Below are 22568 nucleotides of genomic sequence, written 5' to 3' on the forward strand. Positions count from 1 at the left end.
AATACAGATGCATTAAAATACTAACAGTCAGAGAGAGGGGAGAGAGAAGGAGGAGGTAGGGGTGAGGAAGAGCGGAGGTGAGGGATAGCGGGGGTAGTGGAGCAGGGGTACTTAAAATGAGGCAGTGATGGGTTATGGGATGGGTGAGAGACGGTGATCAGCAGGTGCTTTGATCGACTATGGTTCGATGCAGGATTTGTTTGAAAGCAGTGAGTGAGGTGAGGGCGGTGAGTTTGAGGGTGTTCTGTAAGGTGTTCCATTTGTGTGTGACATTTGTGTGTGACATTAGTCTGGAAGTGCTCCCTGGAGGTGCTCGAGAGGTGGCAGAACACTGTTGTTATGAATCAGCTATAGCTAAAGCTGGACTGGAACACAGGACATTTTTTAATTTATTATTAAAGGTTAAAAAAGAAAACACTGAAACCACAGCCCTCATTTATAGTTTATTACTTTATTATCTTTTTACATGAACAAGACAACAGATTACGCATCATGGCATGCAGGCCTACACATGACTTTCCACCTCAAACCTTCAAATGCCGATCAAACATTTTATTTACTTTGCGGCTTTGCAATAAAAAAGAAAAGTACAAAATTAAACAGATGGAAGCAGCAACATATCATAAAGTGCACGTTTTCACTCAGGAAACTCAAGACCACTTTCCTACTCGCTTGGCACGACCACAATCCCAACAGAAACACATAGCCATACACCTGAAGGCCTACTGCTAGAAGCGACACTATTCAGACAGAGGAACTCATTTACAAATGAATAAATATGCCTTTCAACGGTAGTGCTGGAATATCATATTTTAAAAAGTAATATGCCAGTGAGCACACATCTTTATCCATCTAACATCTCACCATTTTAGGTCAAGGCTTTTAGGTGGCGCGGGCGACACCTTCAAATAATGACAGTTATTCCATTAAACAAAAACAACAACCCATGTGCACTCAAACTGAGCCAGTGGGCAATGTTGTTCAAGGGTAAAGACTTGGGACTCAACGTGCTCCAATGCACTCCCGTTTCAACACGGACATGCCAATCTTGTCTAAACACCATGGGGTCTTTCACACCATCCTTCCAACCCCAACTGTGCCCCTCAGGTAGCAGGGGACAAGCCATGTTAACACCAAGCTGGCTATCACAGCTGGCACCACATCCTTTATCCAAGTAAATGTAGTATAGTTTAGGTTCGCTAGGAGCAAAACCAATGCCATATTTTGAATAAACACAAAACTCTCCTCAGTGCAATGTTTAAGTCGAAGACTTCAATGGCCATAGTACACCGGTACATTTCCACATGGAATAGTCTAATTTCAGAGTAAAACACTATAGGGAAAGCGTTTTAACGACCTTACTTTTAAGCCTTCTTGTCAACAACCCTCTCTTCCATCTCAAATACAACATTGCTGTGGACTAACAAATGAATGATGGGTAAAACTGCAAGAGGACCGGGTCCTCTAAAACCAGACACACACTGGACTAGCATCTACAGGTAAAACCAGTAGGCTAAACAGCTACAACTTCTCAACCCTTCTCAACCTTGATGGCTGCAGGTCTACAGGCAACATTTCACAGTGATACATGAGACACATACAATCTTTTAACTCAATTATATAGTTAAGGACAGCTAAAGAAAGTGACTGTAGATATACATGACCCAAAGACATGTGAGTGCATTCAGAATGGAAGTCACCTAACCGCTCTATGTAACCTAGCAAGCGGGTCTGTCATGGAGACTGTCATTTGGAAGCCTGAACATACAGTAGACAGACATTTTAACCACGCAGTGTGCAGTAGTAAGCTTATAGGAATAAATAATTTGCATTTCTGCCGCACTTTCGGATGTTCCCTGTTATTCACAAAAACAAAACACTGTTTTCTTTTCATTCCCTCTTCCATTATTACAGGGTGGCACATAAGTTGTTTTAAGTGTTCAAAAGGCATAACATTAAATTAAATCTACAAAAACAAGACATTACAGAGCCTCTTTTCAAAACACATCTTATGGCATAATGATATTTGGTACCAAATAATTTCCCCCTTCCTTTAAAAAGCACTGATAAAAGGTGGTCTCCTTATAAATGAAGAAGCAAAACGAAGAGTGTTTCTAAAACGACCAGAGGAGAGAGTGAATGATTTGAGGAGGGTGGTGGTTTTTCGATGTAACGAGGGACTTTCTCCCTCTCGTTTTACACAGGACAGTCTTGGTCTTTTCACGGTGTTTCTCTCCGGGGTTCCTCTCAGGCTTCTCTCCGGGGTTGGTCTCAGAAGAGGCCCCTCCAGAAGTGGTGTCTACCGACCCTGCTGGAGGTACTGCTGGGTGAACATGTTGAGCTCACTGTCCAGCCAGCCTGCCTTGTTCCTGCAGGGAGACAAGACACATGACACTCACATGATGTACTGGAGAGGCACAATTCATGATCAGACTTTGGGCACAAGGTAGAGCCTACAACTATGGTCAGATAAAGTTCAGGCCCTAGACAATGTATACAAATACAAATATATGCTGCTTTAATACTTCAGAATGTAATACTTAAACATGCAGTATACACTCACAGATACATATGCATACATACACTCACTGAACACTTTATTAGGAACACCTGTACACCTTCTCATTCATACAATTATCTAATCAGCCAGTCATGTGGCAGCAGCACAATGCATAAAATCCTGCAGCTTCAGGTTGATGTTCACATCAGAATGGGGGACAAATGCCAGACAGGCTGGTTTGAGTATTTCTAAAACTGCTGATCTCCTGGGAATCCAGTAGAACACATTTGGGATGTGGGAGAACAGGAGATTCACAGGTTGAAAGTGCACCTGAAAAATTGGCAGGAATTGTGTGATGCAATCGTGGAATCAATGCAAGAATTTAGTCTGTTTTGAAAGTAAAGAGAGGCCCTACCCAGGATTAGTATAGAGTTCCTAATAAAGTGCTTAGTGAGTATATATAAAAAGAAAAATGGGGGTGGGGGGGTTAAAAATGAAGCCTTTAGCATTAAACACCAATGGCAGGTGGTCTTACTCCCTTCTCCTTCCTTCCCCCTGGTGTCTTACCGGAGCAGCTTGGCCTTGCTCTGCAGAGTGTCCAGGAGCTCGATCTTGCTGTTCATGTCAGTGATCTCATCCTCCAGGTTCTGCCGCGTCACATCCACCTGCTGGCACAGGTGGGCAAAGGTGCCCGCCAGCTCCCTGAGGACACAGACACACACCAGGGTGAGGGCCCACACCAGTACCGCTAAGAGAATCAATTGAGTTTCTATTTAAGAAATAGTCCATGTCCAGACAGCTGGACTGAAACCGAAAGCGACCCCTACTCTTGACAGCAGAGATCAATCCATCTGACAGCAGTCATCAGATCTCAACATTTAGATACATCGTAGCATTGACAGTATTCGGCCGATAGTGGCCTTTTTAAAGTAATTTTCTCTGAGTGGGGCAGTCCCACTCATATTTTTCTCTAATGCGATAGAGACAGTAGAGATTTGACAGGAAGGATGGGTGAGAGAGAGAGAGAGAGAAGGGATGAACCGGGAACCCTGCGGTTACATGGTCGACGCTTAGTGTGTTACGCCACCAAGCGCCCCCGATAGTGGCCTTTTACAGAAATATCTGTATGGGCACATACTCCTCCACTAACGCACTGATACAGCACTGAAGATGTGGGTCAGTCTCATTTTGAAATGACAGAAATACGACTACATACATGACAACCTGACATTATACTTTCACCCACCAAAGGCATTGGTGGATCTAAAACCCAATGTGTTGGTATAAAGACCAACGGGTTTACATTCAGTCATCACTGTTCACACAACTGTGAAGGTGAATGGAAGCTTTCCAGTGCCCTGCATGTCCTTCCCCACACCACTAGAGGGCGCTTCTGAGAACCCATTCAGGGAAAAAAAAGCTAACATAACATTGTGTGACAAGACTGAGCAGCTTTAGCAAATGTAGGGGGGCGGCGGTAGCCTAGCAATCGGGAAGGTCGCTGGTTCGATCCCCGCCTCAGAAGGGAGCTGCATGTGAGCTGGTGACCGGAGGGTTGGCTGGCATCATATCTAAGGTGCCTACCACTGCCGTTGTGCCCTTGAGCAAGGCACTTAACACCTAATTGCTCCAGGGGCACTGACTATGGCTGACCCTGTGCCTAGAGATCGAAACGTGTCTCCAGCAAAGAACAGTGTGGGAGGAGATGTGCTGCCAACAATGCCATCAATGTTTGGGAGGGGATTCTATCTGATCTGTAAACCACGAACCAACGAAAGGAGAGAGACACTGTGACCGAGGGTAGATTGACGGAAAGGAAGAAATAGGGTGCAGAGTGTGAGCGAGTGAGCAAATAAATAAATACAGATACAGAAAGAAGAGAAAGCGAGTGCACAAAGTGTGCAGACGGAGGCAACCCTGTCCACTCACTGCTGGACCTGGTGGCTGCAGTTGGAGCCGGTGTAGCTGACGACCAGCTGGAGCTTCTCGCTGGCGTAGTCCACAAACTGCCTCTTGAAGGCCCGCTCCTTGGCCCGGGTGGTCCAGGTGAGGCGCTCGTACACGTACATGAGGCCGTACAGGCCCACGGAGAGAGCTATCAGACGCCAGCCCACCGCCTTCCACACCTGACACACACACACACACACACACACACACACACACTGTTAAAAGCCCTGAATGGTTCAGTGTTCAAGGGTTATACTTCTGATCAATACCGTTGCCTGTATGGCTATGACATGGCATTATAGAAGTATGGGCGGTTGATGACAGTGTGTTTGAATGTGTGTGTACGCCGGTTAACCTCTCCTGACTACACCAGTGAGTTTGTCTGAGAGTGCGTGGTAGGGGTGCACCGGAAGTTCGGCCACTGAAATTATTCGGTGTTCGGCCGAATGTGTGAAAAGACCGAAAGTTTACAGAATACAACGTTTTTTGGGATGACGCGATCAAACAGTGCAAGCAACCCATGCTGTTCTGTGAATGAGACTAGCACTGACTGATGACTGCCTACTGCCAAGTCATAATTACAGCAAACATGTCGGCAGTTTGGCATCTGTTCTCTGAACGACAACGAGAGGCAGATTCTGACATTAAGGCCCAATCCCGATTCCCTTTTCTACCCCTATGGCTCGTTTTCGAGTGTGACTCGATTCGAAGCCAAGGCCTTCGAACAGAGCCACAAGCCATAGGCAGTGTTTCCTCTACATGCATTTCATCGTGGCGGTCCGCCACCATGGAATTTCCTCCGCCACCATGCAGATTTCTCAACCAAAAAAAAAAAAAAAAGATTTGGGCCGCTTTTCAGACCTTCACAGCGCTAGACACACCCACAAGCGCGAAGCGACGCGCTTGCAAAACTGTTTTGTGATTCCTCATTTAAATTACGTTGTACCTGTTACAATGACAATAAAGATCATTCATCTTCATCAAGATGAGAGATGGAGCGATCCGCTCACACAGCTGTCCCGCATCCGCTAATCAGCGCAGCACCGAACCGCCGGGCTCGTTGAGCGGATGCGAGGCAGCTGTGCCCGGGACCGGCCACTTCACATAAAGGAAGGAAGGAAGGAAGGAAAGAAAGAAAGCCGTGCACAAACGAGAGCTAAGTCAGACCGGGACGCTGCCAGTATGTGTGAGAGCCGGATTGCCGGCGTGAACATTTGAACCGTGTCATTTTATTTAATGGACCATTTCGTTGTCTGGTACCTGTACTGTAGCAATGACAAATAAAGTCCATTCCATTCCATTCCAGAGAGGGACGGACGGACGGACTACCCTTGTTTTTAATTTACAGGAAAACATTTTATTTTCGAGTTTTGGCTGAAATGACGTCGTTGTTTTGAGCGCGCGTGCGCGTTTCATGCGCGTGCACGCGAAAAAATGCGAACGCGCACCCGCCACCATGGTAAAAATTCCTGGAGGAAACACTGATAGGGGTTGAAATCTACCCCTATGAATTGGGACAGCCCTTCAAGACGACATCAGGAGTATCGTAGAAAAGCATTGACGCTCGCGACTCATTCACAACTTCACTTTTACGCTATCAATCGATCAAACAAGTCATCAAATAAAAAAGAACAATGCTTCATTATCAGACCATGACAGAATAACGGCGCTCTAACCTGTATGAAACCTGTGCTCCTACCCTGCCAGTCTGCACTGATTTAGGACAACAGTGCAACAACTTCGCGGCTGAACTTTAGTTAAATTTACGGCGTCATATACCATCAATGGGAAACATGGAAAAATGCATGACATACATATTTAATTTTATGACGTTCCGAAATCCGAAGTGACAGGAACGCTGGAGAAACAGCCACTGTCCACTGCATTAATTAACTACATGTCCTTGATGAGTCTCCCGCTCACTGCCCTCCATCAAAAATGTCACATCCATCAATAATATCAACTGCTCGGATTAGATTGGGAGTTGTATGTATGTATGTATGTATGTATTGTATGCCGCAATACAATTTATACCACCAAGGGGGGGGGAATTCACGCACATATCAGCCTGTGGATAGAAAACTATAGATAGATAACTTTACATTAAATATGTCTACCATCATCCACTGTCAAACACCACAATTTATTTCATGATTGTACATCTCATGAAATGTTAATCGCGCACATTTCTATGGGTCAGTTCCCGGGTGAGAGGAACAGGGTGACTGTCAGCCTGTGACAAACGCGCAGATATGTGGAAGTGATCAGGCATAACAGCGATTTTGTTGTTATGCTTGTTATAAAGAAAAGGTCTAATGCATTGTAATGACATTAAACTAACGTTTGATAGATAACTTTACATATGTGTACCATCATCCGCTGTCAAACGCCACAGGTAATAATTGATTTATGATTGTACATCTCTGAAATGCTCGACTGTCATGCAGCCTGTAACGTTAGACACACAGCACATCGGCATAATAACGTTTCGTTGTTGTTGTGCTTGTTATAAAGAAAAGGTCTATAATGCATTTAAATGAATGACACAACCCATTAATAATATTACATAATAACGACTGCTCAGATTAGATTGCGGGTGCCGCTACATGGAAATAGGTAAAAATGCGCATCATGTACAAGTCAGCCGATCGTTTGACAGATAACTTTACATATGTATGTGTACCATCATCCGCTGTCAAGCGCCACAGGTAATAATTGATTTATGATTGTACATCTCTGAAATGCTCGACTGTCATGCAGCGTTGCGTTACTGTAACGTTAGACACAGCACCGACATAAAAGCGATTTTTTTTGGTTATGCTTGTTATAAATAAAAGGTCTTATAATGCATTGTAATGACATTAAACTAAGATAATAAGATGGTTATCATAATTTTTCAAATCTTTATTAATAAGTAATTACAGAGAAAGTAAAATGACATTTCCGCATTGAATAGAGCGACATAAGATTTCTGTAGATGATTCGCAATGCATCCTGGAATCAAGGGGTAGCGTACCCCTATGGCTTCGAAGCTAGTCTGGTCCTGGAATCGCTCGAAACGAAGTCATAGATAGCCCACGAAATGAAGCCATGGCTCGATGAAATATGAATTGGGACAGCCCTCCCCCTAAACGTGAACGCGCAAATCAAGCCATAGGGGTGAATTGGGATTGGCCCTAAGACTTCCGCTTTCGTGACTTAAAAATAAAAGTGCGAGCTAAGCGATCACTGGAAACTGATGGGATAACAGTATCATGTGACAGCTACTGGTGAAAGGGGGTAACAAGCCGGCAGCTGATTTAATGTTCAGACTTTTATTTCGAAAAATGTAAATACATTTCAGCGTTGTTGAAAATCAATGACACATTGCTAGTCAACTAACAGAGCTTGTTTTGTGAGCCTGCTAACAATGTAAAGTAGTGTTATATATATATTTAAAAAAATAATAATGTGTTTTCCGTATCTCCTATATTGTCAGCGTCTTTGAGCCTCGGAAAAGCGCTATATACATTTAAATGAATAATTATTAATTATTATTATTATTATAGTTAACTAGGTAGCAGTGGGGATTACTCACCGAATCCATTGCATTGCAATATTTTGGCTTGACTAGCGAGTGTGTGATAATGTATTTCCGTTTTTCAAAATAAAAGTCTGAACATTTTGATTGGTGACTTGCTCCCCCTTTCACCAGCCGCTGTCACAATTGTTACATCTTTCATGAAATGAATGTTCAACAAACAAATAAACAAATGTTTCCTTAATTTCGGTTTCAGACAATAATTTTCATTTCGGTGCATCTCTAGTGGGTGTGTGTGTGTGTGTGTGTGTGTGTGTGTGTGTGTGTCTCACCACGCCACCGACGACTATGATGCCCATGGAGGTGCGTGAGGTGAGGGAGGCCAGGCCGGTCACCATGGAGACCATGAGTTCCTCCTGGGTCACGGAGCTCTGGGGGAACGGAGGCATGCTGCTGCTGACTGGAGTGATGGCCAGGGGCCTCAGGACCTGGAGGGAGGGAGGGGGTGAATGGACTGACTTATATAGAGCCTTATTCCAAAGGGCTTTACAACGGCCTCTCATTCTGACCTGGTCGTTGTAGCCCAGGAGCGCGCGCCGTGTGTTCTTGGGCCCCAGGAAGCGGTTGACCAGCATGGTCCAGCCCATGGAGAAGTGGAAGCCGATGTCCTCCTGGAAGTCGCTGCACAGCTTGTCGCAGGCGAGGTCGTAGCTGAGGCTGAACACCTGGCGGGCCGGGGCCAGCTGCCTGTCCATCTGGTCCCTCACCGGCCCCGGGAGCAGAGGCTTCAGACCGTCTGGAGGGAGGGGGGAGGGAGAGACATGGAGGGGAAGAGAGAGAGAGGGAGAGAAAGGGAGGGAGAGGTGGAGGAGAGAGGGAGAGGGAGAGGTGGGGAAAGAGAGAGAGGCGGAGGGAGAGATGGGGGTGAGGAATGTTAGTTGGCTATGAAACAGTTCCAACGCCCATCCCATATGGTTCTACTATAGGCAGTGTGTATGTGTGTGTGTGTAATATAGGAAGTGAATGTGTGTGTGTGTGTGTGTGTGTGTGTGTGTGTAATATAGGAAATGAATGTGTGTGTATGTAACATAGGCAGTGTGTGTGTGTGTGTGTGTGTGTGTAACATAGGCAGTGTGTGTGTGTGTGTGTGTAACATAGGCAGTGTGTGAGTGTGTGTGTGTAATATAGGAAGTGAATGTGTGTGTATGTAACATAGGCAGTGTGTGTGTGTGTCTGTGTGTGTGTGTGTGTGTGTGTGTGTGTGTGTGTGTGTAGGCGGGCTGCAGGACGGACCGATCATCTCAGTCTGGGTCGTCTGCAGGGCGGCGGTGATGGCGGTGGAGCACCTCTCAGACATGTTCCTGCCCAGACCCTCCTCGATGTGGCGGTGCAGCTCCTAGAGACCCCGACACACAACACACCTTCTCACTGACACACCAGGGCCATCACACTCCTAAACAACGGGCTGGTATATCTCTGGTCAGCCCAACGTCGACCCGGTAACATACAATTCCTTTCTGGTATCCTAGTAGCGTCAGGAACGTCATTCCTGGAGAAGCGTCACGGTGACGACGTTTTGACACAATTCAGTTGACCTGTGTTATTCCAGGAAGCTAATTTGAGCGTTGCTGTTTAGAGAGGTGGTGAGGGTGTGCGGGGGAGGGGTGAATCAGTGCATCATTCAACCAGTTGGAAGCTGCGGGGGGGATGATTTAGGTGGCCGTGGTGACGGTGTGAGGTACGGCCGTACCCCAATCGCGACGGAGTTTAGACGAAACCACGCCCATTTCCGCATATGACGTACACGATGTGTGAGGGAGGCGAGAGGGAGATGTTGATGCTGGATCACGGTTAGGGTTAAGGTAAGGGTTAAGGTTAGGAAAATGTATGCTAGCTAGGGTTGGGGTTATGGCCGAGAGCTGTGGTGTCCAGCGCAAGGCAGCGGGCGACGCGCACGTCATGCGGAAGTGGCCGTGGTTTTGACTAAACTCTGTTGCGATTCGGGTAGTCGCAGCCAGGACACTGATGTGACGTATCGCTGGGCAGACGGTTAATCTCAGAGGCTGGGGGGGCTCAGCACGGATCAGGAGAGTTGTGAGTGTGTGTGTGTTTTTGCTACCACCTAAAGGACAAACTCACGTTCTTGTAGACCTTGAGCACCACCTGGGAGGGGTGGAAGTCCATGTGGAACTCATCCACCAGCACAAACAGCCTCCTGATCTCTTCTGCCATGGCGTTGGACACCTACACAAACCATAGAGAGAGAATGTGTGAGAAGGACAGAGACAGCCACAAGCATAGCCACTCTCCCCCCCCCCATTTACAAACCAACATGTTAGGGCCTCACAGAGGGCAGGAGAACAGACGAACTGGGGTTTGTTGTTGTGGTGAGGGTGTGTGTGTACCTGTCTCTCCACCTCCTCTGTGATTCTCTTGATCTTGTTCTTGCAGTCCAGGGTCAGCAGGTCCAGCTGTTTGTCCATGAACTCCACTCGGTCCTGGCGCTCCTCCCTGGTCTCTAGGCAGTGAATCCTGCACACACAGAGACACACACACACACACACACACACACACACACACACACACACACGTACACACATGTACACACGTACACACACACACACACACACACACACAATCATAATGACCACCGTATCATATACAGAGAACATCAACAGCTTAGATACACATTATAATTTGTCCCATTTTTAAGTCCATCATTAAAAGCTGGCGACAGGACAAAACCTAATTTGGTTTCAGAGGGCACTTTTGAGTGTAACACATGAGAAGCTCCTTCAAGTAAATCATCTGGTGTGACTGTAGTTTTTCTCCAGTGGTTCTTGGGCAGCCGGCGGGTCAGAAGACCTACCTCTGCTCCTGGGCGGCCACGTGGACAGAGTCCATGATGAGACGCAGCGTCTCAGAGATCTGCTTGGCCCTGAAGGTGTGCTGCTCAAACTTGGTCTTCACCGCAGACTGGGAGATACACTCCTGCCAGGGCACAGACACACATGAGTAATGATGTTACCTTGTTCATTCATGTTATAAGACTGGGAGATACACTCCTGCCAGGGCAGATTAACATGAGTAGTGATGTTCTCATTCATTCATGTTATAAGACGGGCCTAAACCAGCTCCAGGTTCATCCCAAGGGCTTTGGACTACGGGTTGTGTTCACCAAACCAGTGCATGCGTATATGCAGTGTTTCCCACAGGATTTTGTGAGACTGTAGCGGGTGGGCCACGTATTAAAAAAATAAATAAAAAAAGATTTCAACAGGGGGCGGGGGCCAAACGCAAGCGCTGAAAAATGCGGTAAAAAAAAAGAAGAAAAAAGGAAGAAAATATGGTCTCCTCTATGTATGGGAAACACTGCATATGATTTGAAGCGAGAGGTCAACCTATTTCAACTGAAGAGTTCCCTGTAGAGCTGTTCCCAGAAGTTCCTTATCAGTTGTGCACCGATCGAAAAGACGACCGTATGTCCTTGTCTGTGACAGCCAGTCTTACCTCAAAGCCAGTCTTACCTCAAAGCCAGTCTTACCTCAAAGCGCCTCTCGAAGTTCTGGAACTCAAACATCCTGGCCTGGAACCCTTCTGCCAGAGCCCCACCTGGACAACAAGCTGCATGTTATACTGGACACACACAAACACCTATGTATGTACATGCATGTGTGTACTGTATGTGTGTGTGTGTGTGTGTGTATATATACCAGCTTCTGGCATGCCCTGGGCCTTCTGCACGCGGGCCTGGAGAACCTCCTTGGCAGAGACAAAGAAGATGCGGTCGCTGGCCTGGGCCCGGTCCACCACCCCCAGCTCCTCCACCAGGAAGCTGCTGCAGCGGTCCATGTGCTGCCTTCTCACCTGGGGGGGGAGAGGGGGCAGTGTGACGCCAGGCTGACCTCCTTTCTACCAAAACCTGCCCACCTGATTCAATGACTACAGTACCCACAATTCCAAGTTATAACCGCATTCCACAGGTACCGGTAGTACCGACATTAAGTCTAGCTAGCTAGATAGCAAGTGGTTAAGGTTTGGTACATTTTCGGTACAGCAGGGTAAAAATGATCACAAAATTTTATTTTATTTATTATTAAACAGTGGCTTACTGAACAACAGTGGGTCTTTCTTTCTTAAAAAAATAAAATAAAGTCAATACTGCTGCAACCAGCTACAACCTACAACCAAATAAAAAAAAATCAGATGAAAGTCAAAAGTTCCTGAAAAGTAAATCAAAACAAATATTCTCACAAATAAATAAAACAAATATCCATTAAGGTGCAGCATTTAGACAATAGGTCGTGAGAGCGATAGCAGGTGCCTTGGAAAAGTCGTGGACAACTGTAGTTTGTGCTTGTTTATAAAGGGCTGGTATGATTTGCAGGCTGAAATGTGGATGAGAGGGAACAACGTAACAGGGCTCAATTACTTTCAACATGTGTTTAAAACCTGTGTTCTCTACAACGGAGTATGGTCGCATGTCCGTTACTATAGAAACACCTACGGCGATAGTTTGGCCTCTCTTTGGCCCGGTGTTGTGCCGTTTCCCTACTCCCCCGCAGATTCCTACTACAGCTTTGGTCTGATCCACCTGTCTTTGTCCATCCTCATTGTAGTTATCTGAGAAACCAGCATTTTCCCAAACACACACACGTACTGAACGGGAAACACCACACCGAAATGTTTCGGTATGAATACGTGTACCGCTACACGCCTAAAACCTAACCCTAACCCTAGTGGGACTAGGGTCGACTAATCGTAGCTGTTACGATTAGTCGACGTCATCGACTACATCAATACGTCGGTTTGCGTAATCTGCGTCGGTTAGTCGTAAATAAACAAAATGCTGTTTTTTTTTTTTTTTACCTTTATTTTACCAGGCGAGACAATTAAGTGTATGAGTGAAAATGGATAGCTACTAGCTAATGTTACACAAGCAATATAGCTCACCACAGTTCGTATGTCTTGTCTTCTGGTGTTAGTAACGTTAGCTATGTAGCTGGCTAGCTACGGTAGCCTATTGTCATTGTGGTGCGAGCACCTACTGTACGTTATCTAGCTCGTAGCTCGCATGCTACGTTAGCATCAATTTAGCTAATCATAACATAGCAGCGAGAGTAACGTTAGCTAGCTATGTAGCTACTAGCTAGCTATGTGTTGTGGTGACGGACAGACTTCTAAATGGCCATGTTGGCATTCAAGTTGGCTAAACATAGCAGTGAGGTGGAGACAAATAAGTTTTTTGTTTTTTTTCTTAGAACAGTACAAAAATTATCGTTAGACTTATTGAAAAATTTGTCGTTAGACTAATCGACTAACCGATAAAATAATCGCTAGATTAATCGTTAGAAAAATAGTCGTTTGGGACAGCACTAGTGGGACATAAACGTTTATTTGGAGTAGCACCTGGAAACAAACATACACTCACAATCTGACATATTGTATTGTCATTGTATTCTCACTATTTAACATAATGTGCTGTTTGCTACATGCTATTGCTAATGTCAAACGTGACAAGCAACTGGACGTTACTCCAATAGGGTTTCTCCTGCATTGAAATGGCTTAGGTGGCCCGCCTAAAAGTGAATGTTATGTTACTCTTATAATTGTGAAAATAAAAACCGTTATTTCCTACTATCTGTCTGTCTCTTACTGACCTGAGTATATTAAAGAGAGTGTGTCTAGACAGCCCAGGGAGAGAGATGGTGTCACCAGAACCACATGAGGAACCAGACACCTACTAGGACGGCCAGTGTGGGTCCTAATGCGTCCATGTGATGCGTAACCCTAAACCCGAATGAAACCTACACCAGAGTATGCTACCTTCCCAGGGTTAACCCGAACCTCAAGTATACTACCTTCCCAGGGTTAACCCTAACCTCAAGGTCAACTTTATTGCTGAATAGAATACTTAAAGACGTATGCACCCACATCTTTAAGTGAGGTGCAACAACGAGTGGTAGATAGATCAAAGACAGAGAGAGTTGAAGATAGAGAGCCTTAAGGAGTGCTTAGACTCTTTACCCTCCCAGGCTTTGGTGTGACTCAACCCTGACCCCCCCAGCTGCCTCCTCTGGACTCAACGGAAGTGGTTTTACACGACACACACAGTAGAAGTGGTTTTACATACACGACATACACAGTAGAAGTGGTTTTACATACACGACACACACAGTAGAAGTGGTTTTACATACACGACATACACAGTAGAAGTGGTTTTACATACACGACATACACAGTAGAAGTGGTTTTACATACACGACATACACAGTAGAAGTGGTTTTACATACACGACACACACAGTAGAAGTGGTTTTACATACACGACACACACAGTAGAAGTGGTTTTACATACACGACATACACAGTAGAAGTGGTTTTACATACACGACATACACAGTAGAAGCCATGAAGCTGATGCCGATGATAATCAATAATCAACGTGGCTCATGTCTTTCATTCAACATTACCACCATCCTAACAAAAATGCACAGTGCGTTCCTGCTGCTGCTAATGCTAAATGACTTCCTCCATGTACCCAGTGGAACTAACTGCTATGGCTAAAGCTCACCTGTACCATGTAATGTTATCTACTCCTGACAGCTAATGCTAAGCTAACTCACCTCCTCCATGTAATGTTATCTACTCCTGTCAACTAATGCTAATGCTAAGCTAACGCACCTCTACCATGTAATGTTATCTACTTCTGACAGCTAATGCTAATGTTAAGTTAACTCACCTCCTCCTTGTAATGTTATCTATTCCTGTCAGCTAATGCTAATGTTAAGCTAACTCACCTCCTCCTTGTAATGTTATCTACTCCTGTCAGCTAATGCTAATGCTAAGCTAACTCACCTCCTCCATGTAATGTTATCTACTCCTGACAGCTGATGCTAATGCTAACAAAGCTAACTCACCTCCTCCATGTAATGTTATTTACTCCTGACAGCTGATGCTAACAAAGCTAACTCACCTCTACCATGTAATGTTATTTACTCCTGACAGCTGATGTTAACAAAGCTAACTCACCTCCTCCATGTACTCGGGCTCCGAGGCGGAGGCGTCCCAGCGGTTGTTCAGGATGAAGATGTTGGGACTGGAGAGGCGCTCGTTCACCTTGTGGAAGAACGACTTCTCCTGCACAAAGGGACATTGAGGGTCCGTTCAGCGTCTATTCGGCGGCTATGATTAGCATTCAGGCTAACATGTCTATGTGCTGATTCAGAGGCATGTATGGAGTTTGTTTCTCTCTCACCGTCTGCATCAGGGTGGACTCGGAGTTGGCCACCAGGACGAAGACGTCTGCGTCCAGACAGAACTTGTCGATCCAGCTGTCCAGCTCTGTGGTGACGTCGATGCCGGGGCTGGGGAAGCGGGGGGAAAAAGGGTGGACTTCGGTCACAGAGGAAGATGAGGAGGACATTTAAGGGCATGGAGGTGGTGTGTGATGATGCCGTGTGGGCATGGGGTAAGGGTTACGAGGGATGAGGTGAAAAGCAGTTACCGGTCTAAAAATCGACCTGGTCAACCTGAAAGTCTTGAGGGGAGGAAGCAGGGGAGAGGCTATGGCGCAGGAGGTAGAGCCGGCTTCTAATGATCGCAAGGTTGGCAGATCGGTGGCTCGAACCCAGGCTGGTCACATGACGAGGTGTCCTTGGGCAAGACACTGAACCCCAAACTGCTCCAAATGAGCGGGCCGGCACCTTGCATGGTAGCTTGCCGCTATTGGTGTGTGAATGTGTGTTAGGGCTGGGACGACGCGTCGACATAGTCGACGTAATCGACATAGTCGACGTAATCGACTACGTCAATACGTCGACTTGCGTAATGTGCGTCGCATTTAAAAAAATAAATAAATCTAACTGCAATTGCGGCACTGCGCCGACGTGGTGGCGGGGGCGCTGTTTCGCAAATAAGTTAGCTTTCGTTTTTGCTAGCGAAATAGCTGATAGTATGTTGACTGCTCAAGGAGAATACATATTTGAAAGTACAGAATGCCTGAGAGCCTTATATTGCATTATATTTTGAATGGTCATCTGGTGCCTGAATATTGTGTTTTCCTTTACATAAATAATGACATTTCCACCATAAATTGATGCAGAAAGGGCACAAATTGGTGCATATCAATTCACCAGAATGCAAGAAATTAAGTGTTTGATGTTTAAGGACCCCCAGACAGCCCTGCTTCATGGGTCCCCCCCGATGTCAAACACCACTGGTACCACCTCCGCCTCATTTTGAGCCAGGAAAAACCCTGATGGCCATGTTGGCATTCAAGTTGGCTAAACATAGCAGTGAGTCTGCCCTGTGTCTGGGGCTGTTTGACAGAGGCAGTTACAGTAGTAGTAGTAGCAGGTTGCCGAATTAAAGGTGTCTGTGTTTAATTGCGGGCCCACAGACAGCCCCCATACATCAGCTGATCATTTAAAGGGGCGGCCGTCTGAGTAATGTGCATGTCACACGCTGCTTTGTTTTATAAGAGAAGCAGCTATTACCCAGAGTGCTTTATAAAGACACTGTTAAACAGAGAGAGACAATACAGCCATTATTTTGGGGGAAATTAAGTGATACATTAATCGAACAGCAAAAATATAATCGTTAGACTAATCGTTAAATTAGTCGTTAGAGTAATCGAAAAAATAATAGCTAGATTAATCGTTAGAAAAATAGTCGTTTGGGACAGCCCTAATGTGTGTGTGAATGGGTGAATGAGAGGCCATTGTAAAGCGCTTTGGAATAAGGCGCTATATAAGTCAGTCCATTTGAATAGCAGGAGAAGTGTGTGTGTGTGAGTGTGAGTATGTATGTGATTTGTGTGTGTGTGGTGTGTGTGTGTGTGTGTGTGTGTGTGAGAGTGTGAGTATGTGGTGTGTGTATTTATGTTTGTGTGTCTGTGTGTGTGAGAGGGTGTGTGTGAGAGTGTAGAGTATGTATTTATGCGTGTAGTGTGTGTGTGTGTGTGTGTTGCTCACCTGTCCACCAGCACCAGGTCATCCCTGAGCAGGGCACACTTGGCCTTGGGCCACATCACACACACTAGGCTGCCCGCATCCAGGTCCTCGTCCTGGTGTAGAGCGTGGGCTAGCTGGTTCACCGTCTGGGAGGGGGGGGAGGGCAGAGAGAAAGAGAACGAGTGAGGAGGGTTAGTTCTACAAGTGAAAGAGTGGTGAGAGAGAGCCATGAAGAGAGGCGTAATATGATGCAATACTACATGTTGTGTCCCCGTTTGAACTTTGACTCAGATGGACTCCAGACAGTGATTCATCCCTGGAGTAGAGTTGGGCGGTAATACCGTATACAGTGGTATTTGAAAATAGCAAGTGTCCATTTCAAAAATCCTGCTGTGCCAAATGCAGAGTGTTTGTCCAGCACCACTGTCTGTACGGTTGAAGATGCTATAAAAGTAATATAATAATATACCATTTAGCTGACACTTTTATCTAAAGCGACTTACATTGCAGTGAGTGCATACATTTCAGTATATATGGTCCCTGCGGGAATCGAACACACAACCTAAGCGTTGTTAGCGCCATGCTCTACCAACTGAACCACAGAGGACCACCAAAGTGATGACAGAACTTTTTGTAAACAATGCAATTTGTCAAATAAATAACATGTCAAAAAAGACTAAAAAGGACTCAACTATTTAGAAGCGGTCATAATCTTGTCACGTGACCGCTTCTCCTCAGAAGAAGGATACTTTTTTATAGTACTTGTCTGCCGTAACACGTTCAGCTTTTTCAGGTGACTGTTGGTGATACATGTCTTGTTTATATCTAAGGCCTGTGTGATCATAATAGTTATGTGTAGTTGTGTTTTTTTAACATGGGTATGTTCTATCAGCATGTTGTGATGTGCTAAACATGCAGAATAGCTATCTGCGATGTTCTTTGTTGTTAGTTAACTAGCTAGCTCGATGGAGCACAGTCTGAAACAAGTTTGTTTGTTTATCACAGCAGTACAGGGCGATTTTCTCCACTAGTTGAATTGAAGTGTACCAACATTCAAATAAGCATGTCTTCTTCAACAATTTTCAGCTTTCTATCAATGTATGACACACATTTTGAAAGCTTCCAATCTGCACTTTCATAAAAAAAAATATATATATATATAATTAAACAGAAAAATGATTTTGCAGACATCATTTGAAATTGGCGGCTCCCTCAAAGCCCTACAATGTGATTTTTAATCGCTCAGTAAAATTTGGTGGTGGTTTAGTGGTGTCCAAATTGGATACCGCCCCAACCCCTTCCCTGGAGCAATCAGCCGCCCAACCCTAACCTGGAGCAAACCCCACCCTGAAAGCAAACACTTAGTCACTGTTCTGAACGGAGAGCAGGGGGGGGGGCCTCTGGGTGTGTCATTAACCAGCTACAGGGTGTTGGATATTACCCGTCAACCGATTGCCATGGGGGAGAGGCCTGGGAAAGCCTTGAGCAGCCAGACTGCCTTCGCCCAGGCCTACAGACAGCAGGAATGCTGGCCCTGGTCAGAGTGTTGAGATCAGAGGTTGGCGTCTCCTCGTTTCTGTCTATATTTAGCGGCTCCCTCGTGTGTGCTCTGAGAGGTCCATGTCGCGGTCGGTCAGGCTGTGATAACGCCGTGTGGCGTCACGCGATATCTGGGTCAGGTTTAAGATACGGCTGTGACAGCGTGGAAAGAGGACACCGCTAACCTCCGTCATGGGACATCAGGGCCGCATTTCATGTCCATTTGGCCATACATATATAAAGTCATACAACATAACTGTATACATAGGGCTGGAGGTATACCGGTATGATCCACGCTGGGATATGAATTTGACTATACCATCAAAACTGTTGTTTTGTTCCTCTCTTCATAACACGTGTAGATTTTGTGCTGCAACGGTTTAATTCATTAGAATGTAAGACGCACGATGACACCATTGAAATGTAAGTGCTCATCTGTAAAATGAACATATACTACTTTTCATACATATGAGGGCGGAGGCCAGCAAAATAGCAGAGAATATGCATAGAAATAGGGAATAGATGCAACATGAAATAGCGGAGAACTGACATGAGAATGACACTCCAATGACTCCATAATAACACGAATTGACGAGACAGGATGGAATGTCAGATTTGAGGTAACAGTGGGATTCACTGGAAAGAAAAATATAATTTTCCTCCCCATTCTCTACTCTTAACAGGATTCATGGCAGGTAAGCCTATGCAGTGCGCAAAGGCCTGTCACATTTGTGACTGTCTGAAAGATTCACAGAGACAGCTTAAGAGGCACACAAAGTTTAACTCATTTTGTACCGATTTGAATAAAGTAGCCCAAATTGTCAACATTGTAGAGTGCCATGGGTGATATTATTCACAATGGAAAAAAAATGTCATAAACCTTGGCACTTAGCACTCTAGGTGGTGAGTGTTCTTGGTGAGTTAAAGGCTTAGGCGTATCCCCTGTATCGTTGGTGGTAATGTATTGAGTCACGTTACTCATTAAATATGTAATACTCATTTGTCCAACACTGTCAAACATTTTGAAAGTAGTCAAAATGTAGGTCTATTTCTAATATTTCTAAATTCTAAGGGGTGAAAGAACTCTGACACGGTTGTGTCAAACCGGGCTGGGGGCGATAATAATTGGTTACGGACATAAGTCGATTTTCATAACATGTGTCGGTACGTCGCAAAGATGGCTGCGCCCGGTCAAAGTATGGAGTCTCGATCATCTGAACTCAAGTGTGGGAGTATTTTAGACAGAGACCCAACAATGTGGTGCTCTGTAAGGTCTGCATTGGAAATGGCTTATCACAGCAGTACAACTGCTATGCACAAACACTTGAAGTTTGAGAGTGTCGCTTTAGCAAGGTTTCGCAAGAGAGTCTTGCGAATTGCGAGTCTGTTTTAAATAAATAGATTTAATCTGCATATAGTTCTATTCAAGTGTTGTCCTTTAAATCTGAATAAACACCTTTACAGGGACACCTGTTTACATCTGAATAAACACCTGGAGACGACGACTTACTTTGATGCTCTTCCTCTCCTCGGAGCCCTCTGTGAGCAGGAAGGACTCGTTTCCGTCCGTCCCCTCCACCCGCAGGAAACAGTTTGTGGTGTGGCCTATCCCAGAGGGCAGCACCTTGTCACACAGCATGGCGTTGATCACTGAACTCTTCCCATTACTCGTCCTGTACAAAACCAGACATATGGGGTTGAGTGATCTCATCTGTGATCATCTGTTCCCCAGGGGGAGTCATCACACCTGTGATCAGCTGTTCCCCAGGGGGAGTCATCACACCTGTGATCAGCTGTTCTCCAGGGGGAGTCATCACACCTGTGATCAGCTGTTCTCCAGGGGGAGTCATCACACCTGTGATCAGCTGTTCCCCAGCGGGATTCATCAAATCCTACTGAATAGAGTAAGGAGAGGACCAGTAGTAGGAGAAGGCTAGTGGCTTCGGACATTAATGCACGCAGTAATTCAGCTCCATTGCATGTTCAATGAAACATTAAACAGAAGGGAATCCATATACGACCACCTTCAGAAGTGTATATGAGGACATGGAGATGTTTCCTGACCTCCTGACAAGAGCAGGAGAACCTCTAGGGCTTCTCAAAGTCTAGGCCAAGGTCCGCATGGGCCAAGGTCCGCAAGGACCAAACGGCAAGTCAAGGTGGACCTAGCCCTACGTCGTGTTCTGAATACGGAACCTGTATACGGCCCTGCTGGCAGCTCTGTCTTGCGGTTAGCGTGGCCGGTAGGTAAGCGGGAGATCGGGATTTAAGACTTGCTTGGGGCAAGTTACTCTACTCTCGATGTTTCACTATAATACATTATAACATGTACTTCTTTAAAACACATTTTCTTTTGAACAATAAATTGTTAGTGCCGTTGAATTTACAATGTAGATGGAAATCATTCACAACGATCCTGTTGAGCAGTTGAATGTGGTTTTAATCTGTCTTATTTCCCTATCGTTGTCATGGTGACGTCAACTGCTGCAGAGTGTTGTGTGTTGTTGCTGTCGAGTTCACGCAATTAGCTATCAGCTCCGATCGCAGATACAGAATGTGTCCCGTATTCTCCAGTAGACAATTTGTGTAAATGCAGTTGGACTAACTGTCTGAGTCGCGAATCGGGTATTTATATGCAATTGCCCACTGCTCACTACTTTTCTATTTATTCTTTCAGGAGGGTAAATGTCCCATAAGTATTTATACAGTTTGTCAGTAATGTAGGTTTTCTATGTTGTTTAAATGTTCCGTTATACATTGTAGCATATGTAGTCTGTAGTTTGTTAGCGGTGTTTGCGTTAGCTTGGTATCCTAAACTGGGAAGAGTTTGTGCCAGCTAGCCGTTTACAATGAGCGGTTGTCAGATTTGGACACCTGTGCTTAACGCTTGAAAGTTATAAGGGAGTTGATTAAATGTTATTTTGCTATAACCGCTCGTTCCGGACCTCTGACCTTGAATAAAAATCTGATGCGGACCTTTGAGTAATACGTTTGTGAACCCCTGCTCTAGACCCTAGTCGTAGGCTACAGCCTGGAATCAGAGCCCCGGAGTTCTTCCTGTCCTTCGTCGTAACACCACGGGAAGGACGTACCTTCCGAAGAAGACCACCTTCATGTGGCGGCGGGCCAGGACCTCTCCGATCCCTGCCACCTTGGACAGGTACCCCCGCACCTCCTGCACCTGCTCCTCCGTGGTGACCGGGTCCAGATCATCGTTCTTATACGTGTCTGAGAGAGAAGATCACATGAGCCAAACCCTGCCTGACAGGACCATGATGTAGCCTCAAACACAAAACACACATGGCTATGTAAAGGCCAACGGGCACACGCAATGACATGCATAGGCCCTAGGGAGGAGGCCTGTCAAAGTGACAAGGCAGGGTGGCTCCATTTGAAGAGACTTGTTATCAAACCCCATGACTCCAATTTGATCAAGGGAATTTAGTTAGTGACTAACTGTTAGTCAAAGCCATGTGCAGAATTTGCGTGGCATAAATAGATCAAGACCAAATATTTGGATTTGTTGGTAGTAAGCAACTTTGACTGTACTGTAATACTGTATGTGTCTGTGCCTTTAATGCAAGATTCACGTCCTGCCACATTAAACAATAGGCGTCATCATAGTTGAAACCGTACACTAAGAAATAAGAAAGCTGAAAACAACACACACACACACACGCACGCGTAGGACAATACCTTCCAGAAAGGAGGAGCTCTCTTTGATGTAGGCGGCAAGCTGCTCGAAGATGCCGTTGATTTTCTTCTTGGCTGTAACAAAGTGCTTGAGCGGGGAGGCATTGACCTCTGCCATGAGTCTCTTGTCCTTCTTGCCGATAGCGTTGGTATTGGGTCGTGTGAAAACTAGAGACATTGCACTGGGAAAAAAAACGGATGAAAGAAGACACACAAAAATGTTGCTTAGCCTAGCCTACTGGGGAAAGGTCACTCATTCCAGGTCAGAATAACCGCCCCGTCCCCCTCCCCGCAACAAAAACTTGGATAAAACCCATGTTGACTCACAGTGCATGACATGTAGTTTAGCTGAGCCTACTGAAAAATGAGACCAACTGAAAAATCTATAAATAACAAACAGCGAAAATGAAAGTAGG

The 22568-nt window shown here is 45.5% G+C and overlaps 1 protein-coding gene across 1 annotated transcript; it reads right to left on the bottom strand.

Moving 5' to 3' along the window:
- Positions 1–521: 521 nt before the first annotated feature.
- Positions 522–22330, bottom strand: mfn2 (mitofusin 2; the record flags this gene model as incomplete). Its single annotated transcript, XM_080535105.1, has 17 exons — positions 522–2369; positions 3068–3202; positions 4430–4626; positions 8300–8455; positions 8537–8763; positions 9261–9363; positions 10107–10211; positions 10373–10499; positions 10837–10958; positions 11512–11579; positions 11681–11834; positions 14999–15106; positions 15225–15333; positions 16942–17066; positions 19970–20132; positions 21552–21687; positions 22156–22330. The coding sequence occupies 17 exons, from the start codon at positions 22328–22330 to the stop codon at positions 2300–2302; spliced, it is 2280 nt and encodes a 759-aa protein (XP_080391231.1). The 3' UTR covers positions 522–2299.
- Between the last annotated feature and the right edge of the window lie 238 nt (positions 22331–22568).

Source organism: Nansenia antarctica (genome assembly GCF_963989245.1).
Source record: "Nansenia antarctica genome assembly, chromosome: 6".
NCBI lineage: Eukaryota > Metazoa > Chordata > Actinopteri > Argentiniformes > Microstomatidae > Nansenia > Nansenia antarctica.